The following is a 14484-nucleotide window of genomic DNA, read 5'->3' as shown; positions in this document are numbered from 1 at the left end:
ACCCACCCCGCCCAAAATAACGACAAACCCTATGCAAATATTAAAAATATAGACAACACACCAGCAAAGAAACAGAGTAAAACATTTTATTAAATAACTATTTACATAACTATTTTATACTTTTTATTGCCCGATCCGGCTAGCTCAATCGATCGAGCATGAAACTCATGCACTCTGATAGCAAGCGTTGCTACTGATGCTATGCAGACCAAAACTGGTTTTCAGTTTGTACATTTTTCTAGATTTTTCAATCCAAGGTTGGTTGACTTTGTAGAACGATGGCTTCAGATTTACAACATACGGTGTGGTGGCGCGGACTGGGAGGGGGCGCTTCGCTCCTGCCCCCTCCCCAAGTAAGATTTTCATACGTGAAAGTACGTTAATGGTTTTGGTCCCTGAGTTGCTTCAATGTCACTGCCATTCTCAAATGGCATAAGTTCTAGATGTTGGGTGCCATAGTTCAGAGTTCTGAGCAGCGCTTGTAACACTGTCTGAAGCTTATTTCCACCTACTGCAGCTTCACTATTCTCAAAGTAAGTGAGTGTCGTTTGTGGACCTGACTGCATTAGAAAACAATGTGATATGAAACCTTCCTAAACAGCTTGACGGAGGCCCCCGAGGGGCGGTGTGATGGCCATGGACTCGGAGAAGACACTTGGCTCCGACCCCCTCCCCAAGTCTTATAGCACTGGTGTAGCCTGAGATCGCCCCCGACATAGGCGGCCGGCTCTCGGGGTCCGGCGGAACTTTTTGCCTTTTGATGACTCTTCCATTCTGGACCTTGTCCCACAATCCGTTTGACCTGAAGACACGCTGTAGTGGGGCGCCCCTTTACCGTTTCAGTTGCCATTCCGCCCGCTTTTGCTACACTGTGCCTCTTCCGCCATTCAGCTGTTTACCGCCCGCTCTTGCGACTACAGCGTCTCGCTCACCATGTAGTTGAGTTGCTCCCGCTCTTGCGGTGCAGCGATAGGCGGCTGCCACAGGACTCTCAAAATGGCGGCCGGCTCTTCGGATTTGGGCCTGGTCCACTAAAATGGCCCTGGGACTCCTGGGAACTCGGACGCTTCCCTGATAGGGCTTGGGTCCCATTCTCGAAAACGTCCCCTCAGCCGTGAAGATTCTACAAAAGTCTTGGGGGCCCCCGACTCCCGCAGGCTTCTGGTGGGGAGCGGCTGCCATGTCTGCTCGTGAAATGGCCACGACGGAGCTACGAGATGGTAGTGCTCTCATGCTGACGCCAGCTTTAGTCTGAAACATCCAGAAACACTGTAGACTACCAATTCGATCAGTTCCGGTAGCGCCCCAACATGACCCGGAAGAGAAGAACTTGCCCTCCCCTCTTTGACTGATGGTTCTTGTTGCCTGTCCCCTCTGTTGTCATTTAACAGAACTTTTTGGACTGCTGAAAGGGGTTGTGTTCCGAACGCTGGTTGGTGGAGACATTTTGACTATATTCTTGACCTACGTTGTCGCGTAATGCGTTATGACACGCCGCGTTAGCGCACCCGGAAGTGATCCGAGGCGCGGCGCGCAGCGCGTAACGTAAGCATAACAGGTCATGTGACTTGTTAATAAAACTTTTCATTGGTTCATTTTACTTTTGTTATTTTAATGATGAAAAGCTTGGTCATATGACCTAAAAATTACGCTTTTTATTGTTTTCGAACATTATTTTTTTTTAAACATATGTTATAATATTCCAGGCTAATGTACTTTCCCGGAAAATTTACAACTGTCCTGCAAGTAAAATATATTCCTTTTTCGAGAAAAAGGGCGTTTCTTCGTTCCATGACGGAGCCGTTGAGTAAAAGAGATTCGGCCTGCTGTCTTAGTCGCCGATACGCCTGATTATCAGATTCTTATCGATCACTTTATGTTGCAGAAATGAAAAACACAACTGCCCTTGACCATTTATCTTTACTGCGTTCCTACATATTATACCTTTTATCCGTCATGTAATTGGACTGCTTTATTTCACTTGCCTTTTACTGATTCGAAAACAGTGACTAAAAGTAAAAACTTTACCAATGTAAATACTACTACCGTGTTTTGTTTTAAAAACCTTTATTGTGAAAATGTCAGTATACAAATACGGGCCTATAACCACGTGGGCCGGCCACGGAGAAAACTGAAATCGTATATGATGAGGAGACATTTACACTGTAGAGGAACGTAACGAGCGGGCCATTAGGTTGGAAGAACTAAGGTGTCTAACAGTTGCGGAATCAGTGGACGTACATTTTGTAATTAAAATAAGACAGGGCCACTTACAATAAAATTTTCTAGATATACATTTGCGGGCAAGGAGTTACGAGTCCCATTTATACCGGCGCCATTTTGGGCGAGGCCGGGCAGGTCCAAGATATAGTCAAAATGTCTCCACCAACCATCGGCCAGACCAGAACCCCTTTCGGCCCTTTATGCTACAAGATGGTGTCTTCCATTCAGAAAATATTGTTGGCAGCATTTTGAAAGGAAACAGAAACAGCCGTTCTCCTAGTGAGTTTCACATTGTTACATTTAGGAAGAATGTTGAAGAGTAGTATGTGGAAAATCTGAAGCCATTTTTCTACAAACTCTCAATCCGCCTTGGATGGAAAAAAAAATCCTGAAGAATGTACAAACTGAAAACCAATTTTTGTCTGTATAGCATCAACAGCAACGCTTGAGTCAGCTTTGTGTCAAGCCGCCATTTTCATTCAATCAATAGCGTCCCCCTGCACACATTCAGGGACCTGGTCGTGTCTTCAGATGAAACGGATTGTAGGAAAAGAAGCAGAAAGGAAAAGGAAAAAAGTTCCGCCGGACCTCGGGAGCCGGCCGCCTATGTCATGTGCGACCTTTGGCCACACCAGGGCAATAGTGAAGCTGCAGCAGGTGCAAATAAGCTTCAGACAGTCTTACAAGCACTGCTCAGAACTCTCAACTGAGGCACTCAACATCCAGGACTTGCCATTCGGATCTTGGCGCCTTGTGCTGGTTCCGACCTATTCACACATCGGTCCACTACTGACATCACCTCATAAGCCAACGGGGCACCCCACGCCGACTTTCGGCGCAGCATTGTAGGATGGCCACACCAGTGCGGCAACTTGCTGGACACCACCTCGTTGCCATCCGGATCTCGGCGCGTTCGAGTCACTGTACCGCAAAACTGACCGGAACTCAGCTGGACACGCCGTCTTTCGGCGCAGCATTGTAGGATGGCCACACCAGTGCGGCAACTTGCTGGACACCACCTCGGTGCCATCCGGATCTCGGCGCGTTCGATTCACTGTACCGCAAGAGTGACCGCAACTCAGCTGGACACGCCGTCTTTCGGCGCAGCATTGTAGGATGGCCACACCAGTGCGGCAATTTGCTGGACACCACCTCGGTGCCATCCGGATCTCGACGCGTTGTGCTGCCTTCGGCCTATTCGCACATCGGTCCGCTACTGACGCCGCCTCACGTGCCAACGGATTTTCTACGCTTTTTGTAGCCCTATGCCGCATAACAGGTCATGTGACTTGTTTATAAAACTTTTCATTGGTTCATTTTACTTTTGGTTTCCTAAAGATGGAAGGCTTGGTCATATGACCTAAAAATAACACTTTTTATTGGTTTAGAAAATTTTTTTTTTCCCAAACGATGAAAGCCCCACCTTGTTTCTGGATCATTCAGACTGAAGCTGGCGTCAGCATGAGAGCACCACCATCTCGTGGCTCTGTCGTGGTCATTCCGCGAGCAATCATGGCAGCCGCTCCCCACCGGAAGCCTGCGGGAGTCGGGGGCCCCCAAGACTTTTGTAGAATCTTCACGGCTGAGGGGACGCTTTTCGAGAATGGAGCCCAAGCCCTAGCAGGCAAGCGTCCGAGTTCCAAGGTGTCCCAGGGCCATTTCAGTGGACCAGGCCCAAAACCGAAGAGCCGTCCGCCATTTTAAGTCATGTGGCAGCCGCCTATCGCTGCACTGCAAGAGTGGGAGCAACTCAACAACATGGTGAGCGAGACGCTGTAGCCGCAAGAGCGGGCGCAACTCAGCTGGATGGCCGCCACCTGGGGAGGCCCGTTCACGCCGCCTCCCCCACGCCCCCCCCCCCCCCCCCCCCCCCCGGGCCGCCCCACGCCAATTTTCGGAGCAGCATTGTAGGATACCAAAACCAGTGCAGCAGTTTACTGGACATCACCTGGGTGCCATCAACATCTCAGCGCGTTCTGCTGCCTTGGGACTATTCGCACAACAGACCGCTACTGACGAGGCCTCCCCCCGCACCACCCGGGACGCCCCACGCCAATTTTCGGAGCAGCATTGTAGGATCCCAAAACCAGTGCGGCACCCAGGCAACATCACCTGGGTGCCGTCCAGAACTCTGCACGTTGTGCTGCCTTGGGACTATTCGCACAAAAGACAGCTTCTGACCATTGTTGCTTTTTTGGGTGAAAAATGTTTAAATGTTTTTACAGTTTTTGTTCCGTTCATTATATTTAAAAGTTAATAAAGTTTTATAATGTTACTTTGTTGGAGTGTTATAAATTTTTTTAAAAACGGGTGAATGGGGCCTTGAATCGGGTTATTGTCATGTGTGGGCTTTGCAAGTGTACTGCTACAGGATCGGACATTTCAAACTCAAATGCACGTCCTTTTTCTTACCTTTCCGAAGCATGGAGCGCAATAGCAGGCAGAGAAAGGGTGATGCACGTGTTGAACACTACCTGACCTGGCAAGTTGCTGGCAGTGCCCCCCCGCCCGCTCCTGAAAGAGGGCACACACACACCGCCGCCCCGAGTACTTCACAAATCTTTAAAAGACCATGCGCTTGTTCATGAGGCTTAAATGGTTGATCACCTCTTCTAGAACACCTGCATCGACCCTCTGACGTTTCCTGGAAAAATTACCACGTAACACAATACCAAGCCCTGTCAGCTGAAACCCCCGAGGAATAGTGGGGCATATTATCAAGGGGGTTTATCTCCGCTTTTTTGGCTTTAAAAGCCATGAAAGCGGAGATAAAATTATCTCCCTATTACCAAGCTGTCGCTAACACCAGTTAGTGACAGCTAAAAGGAGATAGCGACCATCTTGGGCCCCGCTTTGCATGTCAGTGATACTTATCACTAATGACATGCAAAGTGGGCGTGCCAAGATGTTAGCGACTGGAAACAGTCCCTAACATCGCTATCTCCTATTACCAACTTTTGGAGATATTCGCGCTAAACGCGAATATCTCCAAAAGCTAACACCTGCCCTGAGCAGTTCTTAGCCATGTTATCCAATGGGAGGTGGATAACATGGCTAAGAGCATTTGCTCGATAATACATGAATATCGCTGACTTTTCTGCGATAATAGCAAGGTTTATCTGCGATAAAAATCGCCGATGTGCGGCGAAAATTTTTGTCTCTAAACAAGTTAGAGACAAAAATTATCGCTAGTTCGTAATATGCCCCCGGGTTTTTGCTTGCAGAAATCGGGAGGCGGGAGACTAGCACTGAAATCAGTAGTCTCACGCCTGAATCGGGAGGGTTGGCATGTCTGGATTCTCTTTAGCTGGGGCCATAAACTACATCCGCAGGGGTAGGTGATAGCCTGGGACCAGCCTGGCATCTAAAATGGCTGCCGTGCACGACAAAATTGTGGCATTGGAAAAAAGGCAAGATGGCGCAGACAATGTTTATCAATAAGGATTCATTTATAACAAAATATTTTATCGCAGTGACAAATTGGCGGTCAACACTTCCTGATTTCCATCGAATCGAACGTTAACAGACGTCACGCAGCAAAAAAAATAAAAAGCTCACGCACAGCCGCTGGAAAAGATGTATCAACATATATGAGCCTCCTCAGCCACCCTCATGAAACATAGGGGATTAGGATACGTCTCCCGCACCCCCTTATACCTAGTAACTTAATTAAAACGAAGCACAAAATGGCGAATTCCCGTTTCGCTACCAGTTTGCGGCCCAGTTCGCGGCCCGTGAAGCGCTTCTACCGTGAAAAATCATTTTTTTTTTTATTTTCCCCACGGGACCCTTTAATAACCCCAACAACATTCCTAGGGGGTCAAGAGGGGTATACCTTGCCCCCTTTCATTAAATTCCCCCTTCGTTTTTCACCTCTTCTTCTCTCTCGATCCTACCGAGAGATAAGATGGCGGCCGCTCCTGACTGTCACGCAGCAAAAAAAAAAAAAGCTCACGCACAGCCGCTGGAAGAGATGTATCAACATATATGAGCCTCCTCAGCCACCCTCATGAAACATAGGGGATTAGGATACGTCTCCCGCACCCCCTTATACCTAGTAATTTAATTAAAACGAAGCACAAAATGGCGAATTCCCGTTTCGCTACCAGTTTGCGGCCCGTGAAGCGCTTCTACCGTGAAAAATCATTTTTTTTTTTTATTTTCCCCACGGGACCCTTTAATAACCCCAACAACATTCCTAGGGGGTCAAGAGGGGTATACCTTGCCCCCTTTCATTAAATTCCCCCTTCGTTTTTCACCTCTTCTTCTCTCTCGATCCTACCGAGAGATAAGATGGCGGCCGCTCCGGACTGTTTAGAATGTTGACAGACACCGGAGAGCCAATCAGCTTTCTGCGCTCAAAGTTCCGTTTCGCGAAAAGTAAGCGAACCGGAGCGCAGCCTGGAGCGCTGTTACAGATATATATCTTGTTTTAAACGTTAATTTCTCAAAAACTACTGGAGCACATATATTGAGACCTAGCAAAGGCACATCGGGCTAACAGTCCCTACAATTTTGCCAAGTTTCGTGCAAATCCATTCAGCCGTTCGAGCTAAAAGTGAGTCCAACCGCCCTATGGAAATTAACATGGGAAAAACGTGTTTTGGGACCCCCCTTTTTTCTCGGCCCCCCCTCGACAAAACCCCCCCAAATTTTCAAGGGCTGCTCAGAAACAAAATGTGCCATTTTCCTGAAAATTTCAGCCGATTCCGTCCACAAACGCCAAAGTTATTAGACATAGAATTTTTTCCCTATGGCATTTTTGAAAATTCTAACTATATATACCTACTGGCGATAGCCAGTAGGTAATATATATGAGATTATGCTTCATTTCAAATGGTATTGCTTAATTTTCAAATGGTATTGCATGATTATGAAATGTATCAGAGAAATGTGCTTTGTTTTTTCACTGCTCGCTATTCTGATTCAGGCATGTGAATCTATGAAAGTTCCAATACTGGAGTAAGAAAACAAGTTACTTACCTGTAACTTTAGTTCTCCAGTATTGGAATCTTTCATAGATTCACATGCACCCACCCTCCTCCCCTGAGAGGCTCACCTCGGATTTAGCACAAGAAGTGTGTTATATGCACAAGTGCGCGTACAATCTGAGGGACAGAAGGTTCTCTCAGGAGTGTTATAGAGGGTGAGGAGCTCTGATTGGTTCAGGGAAAAGTTTGGGCCTTTTTTACATAACAAAGGCTATGGGTTGCAAAAGGGAAATGGGCCTAGGCCTCTTTTCAGTTTGCTATACTACTAAGCACTGCTTTTTTATATACCGGAGACTCCCGTCTCGACGACGGGGAATGATTCAGGCATGTGAATCTATGAAAGATTCCAACACTGGAGAACTAAAGTTACAGGTATGTAACTTGTTTTCTTGTAGGCACTGCACACTGCGCTTAATATCGCAACCGCGACTGTTGCCACGACCGGAGCCTCCCAACACTGTCTGCTGGAACCAAAGGTACTGGTAATGAGTCTGCTGGCACTACCAGAACTGTTGGATTCTGTTTTCAGCACCGCTGTAGCCCCAGACGGAACTGCATTTTAAAGTTATTCTTTCACAGTGCATATTTTTTATTAATGTAAGTTGGTCTTGTTTGCACAGATAAATATTGTTTATTTTTTTAAACTGGTGTTGTCTTTTTGTAGTATTTTCACTGTATTACTGTATGTTATGTGCACATGCTTCACACACTGCCTCTGAGATGAGCCTGACTGCTTTTGCCAAGCTACCAAGGGGGTGAGTAGGGGTTATTTCAGTAGTCTATCCCACTTATCCTAACTAGAAGGAAGGGTCCTCATATGTACACCGGTGCAAACCATTGCCAAACAGAACCCCCATTTCTAACAAATGATAAGAAGTAGCACCCGAAACCCAGTATACAAAGTTCCCCTCTCATGAATCACCAGTTAAGCAAATCGAAGGCTTTCATAGCATTAAGAGGGATAGGAGCTGAGGGAAGCTATTGATCAACTCTATATGATATATCAATTAAGGTAAGAAGATTGAATGAGGTAGATCTTTGTGGGATAAAACCCGAATGATTGGGCAAAACCTAAAATTGCATTAATGGTGGTAGTCTTTGAGAGAGGATTTTAGCTAAGATTTTATCTGCATTAAGCAATAATAGGAGGAACACTGGGTGGGGTACTTATTGGGTGTAAGCAATATTGCAATGGTCGCCTTCAATGTAGATTGTTGGAGACTCTTAAGTCAATGACTGCAGTATACACCTCAAGGCATTTCAGGGCTAGTATATCAATAAATACTTTCTAAAACTCAATACATAAACCATCCCCACCAGGGACCTTGGCATTAGGGAGACTCATTATAGCCTTCTCAATATCTTTAAGGGTAATTTGAGAGTTCAATAATCTCCTAGCTTGACCATCCATCCGGCCAGGCAAGTGCAACCTGGTCAACGTACGCGGACCTATCTACTGAATCCGCTTGAGATATACGAGCTTATAAGTACTGGTAGAAACTAGAGAACTCATTCAGTATAGTAGTAGGATAGGTAGTAATGCCCTCTCTCTCACATTTATTGCTGGAGAGCCCTGTCATGCTTGGTGATCCATGCCATCGTTCTGTCTGGTCTATAGCCTTCACCATATGCCCGCACATGGCCACCTTGGCCCAGGTTTAGCCCTTTCAGTTATGCTTCTTCCCTGAATTTCTGCAGTGTTTACTGTAGGTGTGCTTAGTGGTATTCCTCCTTCTCTAAAGCATAGCTCTTCTCAAGGCTTTTGAGTCTTGTTTTTATCACTGACGGGCATCCTAAGTATTGATTTAAACACTCCAGAACATTTGGAGATGTATATATCGCAGATATAGGCTTTGAAGACCTCCCAGATGGTAGCTAGACTAGACATGGAGTTTCAGTTGAGTGTGAAATACTCTTAAATAGCATCTGCTATTTCACTTAAAAAGAATTGATCTTGTAATTCAGTGCCTTTCACCCGCCAATAGTAGAACGGTACAGGGTGATGTAGCTGGCTGAGGGAGAGTTTCACAAAAGAGTGATTAGATAGTGTATGAAGTGAATATGACTATACCCCATGTCTGTGATATTAGTATGTCCGAAATTAACCACATAACTATAATATAAAGGGAACTATGTACTTTGGAGTGTAAGGTGTACTCCGTTATCCAAAATCAATATATCAGAGTTGATAATAAGACATTTGGGTACTGTTGTCGGATTTTCCTTTAATTTTAGAAATGCACAGTTTTCGATGCAGTAATTTCTTTTCTTTTTAATGTCATTCTGAAAAAGCATGTGTTTTTTTTTTTTTTTTTTTAGATTCCGGACATGTCTTTCTTATAAGCAATGGGGTTAAACATGTTTAATTTTTACAGGCTAGTCTCAAAGTTGGCTTGTGGTTTCACTATCACTATTGCAGGACCAAAGATTAGTCTTTTTGAGTCGCTATACAAGATCCTGTTTCAGCATTCTCCTCTTGCTATTAAGATGTGTTGCAGAATGCACACCTTGCTTGCAAATTGATGTTACCAGCAACTCATTTCTATTGAAGTGGTATGCATTGGACACGGCTACTGATGGTAGAGCAGACCGCTAAGCGTAAAGAGGTGCGGCAGCCATTACCTTCTCTAGTGGCTCTGTGCATTGTTCCTCTGGCGTTCACTTAGCCATACTGTGCTGTTGAAGAAAAGTAAACGTTCTAAGAAATCACCTTTGTTTAGGAAATAGTCCAGACAAAGGAGAGTTGTGATGGATCATTCATGTATATGGCAGTAGACCAGGGAAAGGAAGCAGCCATGGTCCTGCTTGACCTCTAAGCGGCCTTCAATATCGTTAATCGTGTATTGCTGTTGGATTGCCTTTCCAGCCTCGAGTTCATGGGCACATCTTGGACACTACTGAAATAATTTCTTGAGGATCGTGGGTAGGCGGTTAGGATGAACTCTTTTTCCTCCAACCCTTTCTCACTTCCGTGTGGGGTCCCACAGGGCTCTGCGCTTAGTCCAACTCTTTTTAATGTTACTATCTCCCCACTGCTGTCCTCCTAAAAAGATTCAGATTCTCCCTAACCTCATGTGCAGATGACACGCAGATTGTTGTCTCAGTGGCAAAAGACGATCACAACACTCGCCTTAGGTTCAGTTGCTCCATGCAAGCTGTCAAACTATGGATGGATATGAACTATCTGAAACTTAACTCTGCCTAGACGGAAGTATTACTGTTCGAAGGCCACACCTCTTTTTGGACTCCCATCATGCTGGCAACAGGCCCTTGGCCCGCTACCATCTCCCGTAAAGAAGGCTCACAATCTGGGGTTCTTGATGGATGATAAGCTATTTTCTGATCACATTAGCTCAATGACTTCATCCTCTTTTTATACCTTAAGGACCATTAAAAAGACACTACCTTTCATTCCATGTCTTCTTAAAAAAAACTCTTGTGACATCCGTGAATATGACTAAATTAAACTACGGAAATGGTTAATTTCTCTCTGCCAACTAAGTGGTAATAAATAGATTACAAACCCTTCAGAATGCAGCTGCTAGGCTTCTTTACAAAATCCCCAAATGTCATTCAGCCACAAAGGCTATAAGACAATTGCATTGACTCCCGATCAGACCTAGAATGACTTTTAAAGTAGTTTGCATTGCCTACAAACACTACCCTGTCAGGGCCCTATCTTCTTTTTTTCAACAGAGCTTTGTACGGTTTATTTTTATTTATTTATAGAGTTTTCTATAGCGCAAACAATGCCCATAATAGGGTATCGGAGCGCGTCACAGTACAGAGTAACAAATTTAAGGCGGTTTAGTGGGGTCCTAACAGATGGAGATATGGCATATATGAAAATTGGATAAGTACAATTCAATAAAAACATGTTAAGTAGACATAGGTAACTCAGTTCAGTGCATTAGGACAAGTTCAAGTACAAACAAATCATATTTAGCGAGGCAGTCCTCACAAGGCATCATCAAGATGAGTTTAGTATAGCAACTAGGTACATTGTAAGTAAGGATGTAATCAAAAGTAGAAACTTCCTCAGGAGTCAGATCTTATGATCGAAGAAATGGGGAGAGTCACTCTAAGAGAGGGGCATGTCGAAAGGTTATCTGTTGAAGATTAACAAGCCAAGGCGAGTGAAAAATGCTGAGGATTTAAGGGATAAATATGCTCATCAAAGAATTTAGCTTCCTTTTTAAATATTTGTGATTAAAAGATTCTGATGCACAGACAGTGAGTTCCAGATTCTTGGTGCAGCTCCTGAGAATGCTCTATTGTATGTTTTTTTTTTTCTTCTTGCTGAAGCATGAAGATTTTAGGAGAAAATTGTCTGAGCTCCTAGTTAGTGTGTTTCCTCCCGATATCGTAAGTTTCTGGGCAAGGTATTGGTGGGGTTTTGTAGTGTAAGGCTTTATGTGTGATGCAGGCCACCTTTAGTTGTATTCTCGCATCGTAAGGCAGCCAGTTGAGTGCCTTCAGGTGTGGCGAGATGTGTTCAAATTTTCTTGAACCTGTTAAGAGTCTAGCGGCTGCGTTGAGACAAGCTTTTAAATGGGCTGTTGAGATATTGCGATGACCCGATAAAGTTGTACATCCATATTCCAGTCCCGAGATGACTAATGCCTGAACTGCAGATTTGAGGTCTGGATTCTCGATGAATGGGTTCATTTTTCTGCGATAGCGGAGGTGAAAGTGGGCATTTTTAGCTAGGATGTTGGTGTATGTTTGCATATTTAGGTTCTTGTTCAGCGTGATTCCAAGCGATTTGGTGGAGTCCCCTAGGATCGGGGAAAAATTTAGAGCAGTGATCAACTTGGTCCAATCCTTTATTACAGAAGAGTTTTTTGGAGGGGAAATTGGAAGGAATTCAGTGTTTTGCGAGTTTAGCTCAAGGTAGTTGGTAGTTAACCAGTGGATGAGATTTTCTAGAGCTTGATTCGTCAATCTTGATCTCTGCAAACTAAGTGATTTTGATATTTAACTGTATGTCATCCGCTTACATGTGGAAGGAGATATTCGCCTGCTGTAATAATTGTCTGGGGTTCGACCTAGAGGTTAAATATTGCAAGGGATAAGTTAGAGCCTTGTGGTACTCCTAATAGATTGGGGGATGGAGGAGATAGATTTGTATTCACCATAAACCTTTGCGTCCTGTTTTCTGTGAAGGATTTGAATCATTGAAGGACTGTGCCCGATAGACCCATCCTGTTTTCTAGCCTATTTTTCCGTGGTTAACAGTATTGAAGGTGGATGAGAGGTCGAGCAGCACTAGCAGACAAATTTCATTACGGTCAAGAGAGAGTAGGGCGTCGCCTACAATATGTAGAATTACCGTTTCAGTGTTATGCCCGGGTCTGAATCCTGATTGGCAGTCGTCCAGTAGCTTGAAATCTGTGATGGGTTGATCTACCCCGGTCAAGACTTTACATTTAGCCACAGCCAAACTAGTGGTACCTGCCAGGTTTTAGTGGGCAACCCGGGGAGGAACGAGCATTTTATTTGGAGCCCCAAAAGCCTGGAACACCCTCTCTTGGTACATCAAGGAAGCCCCCAACATACTTGCCTTCAGGAAACTGTTTAAGACCTGGCTATACGGATCCCTGTAGATTCCCCTCTTTGAAGGCCACATGCTACACCAGTAATATTTTAGGACCGTGCCAAGACGTCTCCGGTTATTCGAGCACTTTAGAACATAACGTATATCATTTGTTTATAACAGGAAATGTGTTTTTCATGGAATCGTCTCTTTGAAGACATAGTGACAACTAAGGGTGTGAGAAGTAACTTCTTTTAAAACTGGCATATTTTAAGAATCCTTGTCCATGCAATTCCTCATATAGTACAATCTGCAAGGTTCATTCTTTGTTTTCTAAAGAACCTTGTATATTTTTCAGAAATCACCTTCTGGTCCTCGGGGTTGGTTCCCCTTATTCGTACCGAACGTATTCCTTTAATTAGGAAATCATTATTTTAGTTTAGTCATTTGAAAAAGTAATTCCTATTCTAGGTTATTTCTGAGATTTTAGATTCTGTTTGCAGAAAACAAATGACTTCAAGCACCCATGATGGGCAAAAGTAAGTGTTCCAAGTATGTAAGTAAGCAATGGTGATTTATTAGAGATGCACGCCTCTATTAAATAGCTTGGGTGAGTCATAACATTAGCCATATGCTGGATGAATCTCTTTGTAAAGATTCAGCTTTTGGGTCAGGGGCAGTCTTCCATATCGAGCAGCAGTAAAGAAAGCAGGTAGCATATAGGAAATCATCAAGAAGTAAGTTATCTTTAAATCCTTGTTCTTACTCTTTTGCAATAACAGTCTAGAGAGAGCATAACAGGCTCTACCTTTGTATGCTGAAGGGAACGTTTAGGAACTGAGCTTCTAAGATAGCTGTTGGATAATGGGGGACAACCCGGAGTGCAAGAAAGTAAAGCTTGCAGTCTGGCCTTGTCAGAGTTAGGGACTGCATCTTTAGAGGAATCCTGTTTCTATTCCAATCTGCAGCATATGCATTCCAAACCAATTGTCATTGATCAAACCTCATTAATTCACCAAGAGGTTGAACTTTCTTTATCTTGCTTCATAGTGGTTAGTGCAGCTGCTGTCCCAGGTAGAGTGAAATTTAGGTCCAGTTCACATCCCTGTCAAATGCCCAGATCTGAATTACAAACATGATTTGGGGGTTTCACCTCGGCATGGACCTTGCTCAGTATTTTTTTCACAGCCTGAAGATACTTGCTCCAAATGTTATTTCTTGACTTCAAGATTGTCTGGCATTGTTGTGTGCTTGGCTTACTAGCTCACGGTTAGCAAAACAGTAGCACCAACGGCACACACACACACACACTCGCTAACTTACTCACTCTCCCACCAACACACCCACCCACACACACTTACCCACACACTCACCCTGCATGTTAAATGAGTATAACTTTTGCCTTTTACAGCGTCGCCTGTCGTTTCCTTACCAGAATCTTCCCATGTTCCAAGTTCGGATGACAATACGCAGGAAACGCCTCCTACAGAAACTCTGACCCCTGCACCTTCACAACCTACGTAAGTCTGTAATCCTCTTTCCTTCTGTTACCCAGCAGGTCGACCAGCACCGATGGTTTATCCGTGGGGTAAAGGAGCCCTGAAATGTAGGCTAGAAGGTGGAGGAGAGACAGCAGGAGGTTCTAGCATTAAGGCTACTGTTTAAACAAGTTTGAATTTAACTAAATGGATGCAAGTGTTAAGTGTTATTTTATCGTTGAAAAATGTAACCACA

At 44.5% G+C, this 14484-nt stretch overlaps 1 protein-coding gene across 6 annotated transcripts in view; it reads left to right on the top strand.

Moving 5' to 3' along the window:
* Positions 1-14484, top strand: part of ZFAND6 (zinc finger AN1-type containing 6) — a 215585-nt gene that overhangs the window by 97475 nt on the left and 103626 nt on the right. For all 6 annotated transcript variants that reach the window (XM_086957891.1, XM_086957889.1, XM_086957890.1 and 3 more), the window contains exon 3: positions 14162-14270. In XM_086957891.1, the coding sequence (XP_086814017.1) occupies positions 14162-14270 (109 nt within the window). The remainder of the gene's footprint in view (positions 1-14161; positions 14271-14484) is intronic.

The sequence above is a fragment of the Lissotriton vulgaris genome, chromosome 2_1 (assembly GCF_964263255.1).
Source record: "Lissotriton vulgaris chromosome 2_1, aLisVul1.2, whole genome shotgun sequence".
Taxonomy (NCBI): Eukaryota; Metazoa; Chordata; class Amphibia; order Caudata; family Salamandridae; genus Lissotriton; species Lissotriton vulgaris.
The sequence above is the reverse complement of the archived record's forward strand: the minus strand, read 5'-3'. Positions and strand labels throughout refer to the sequence as shown.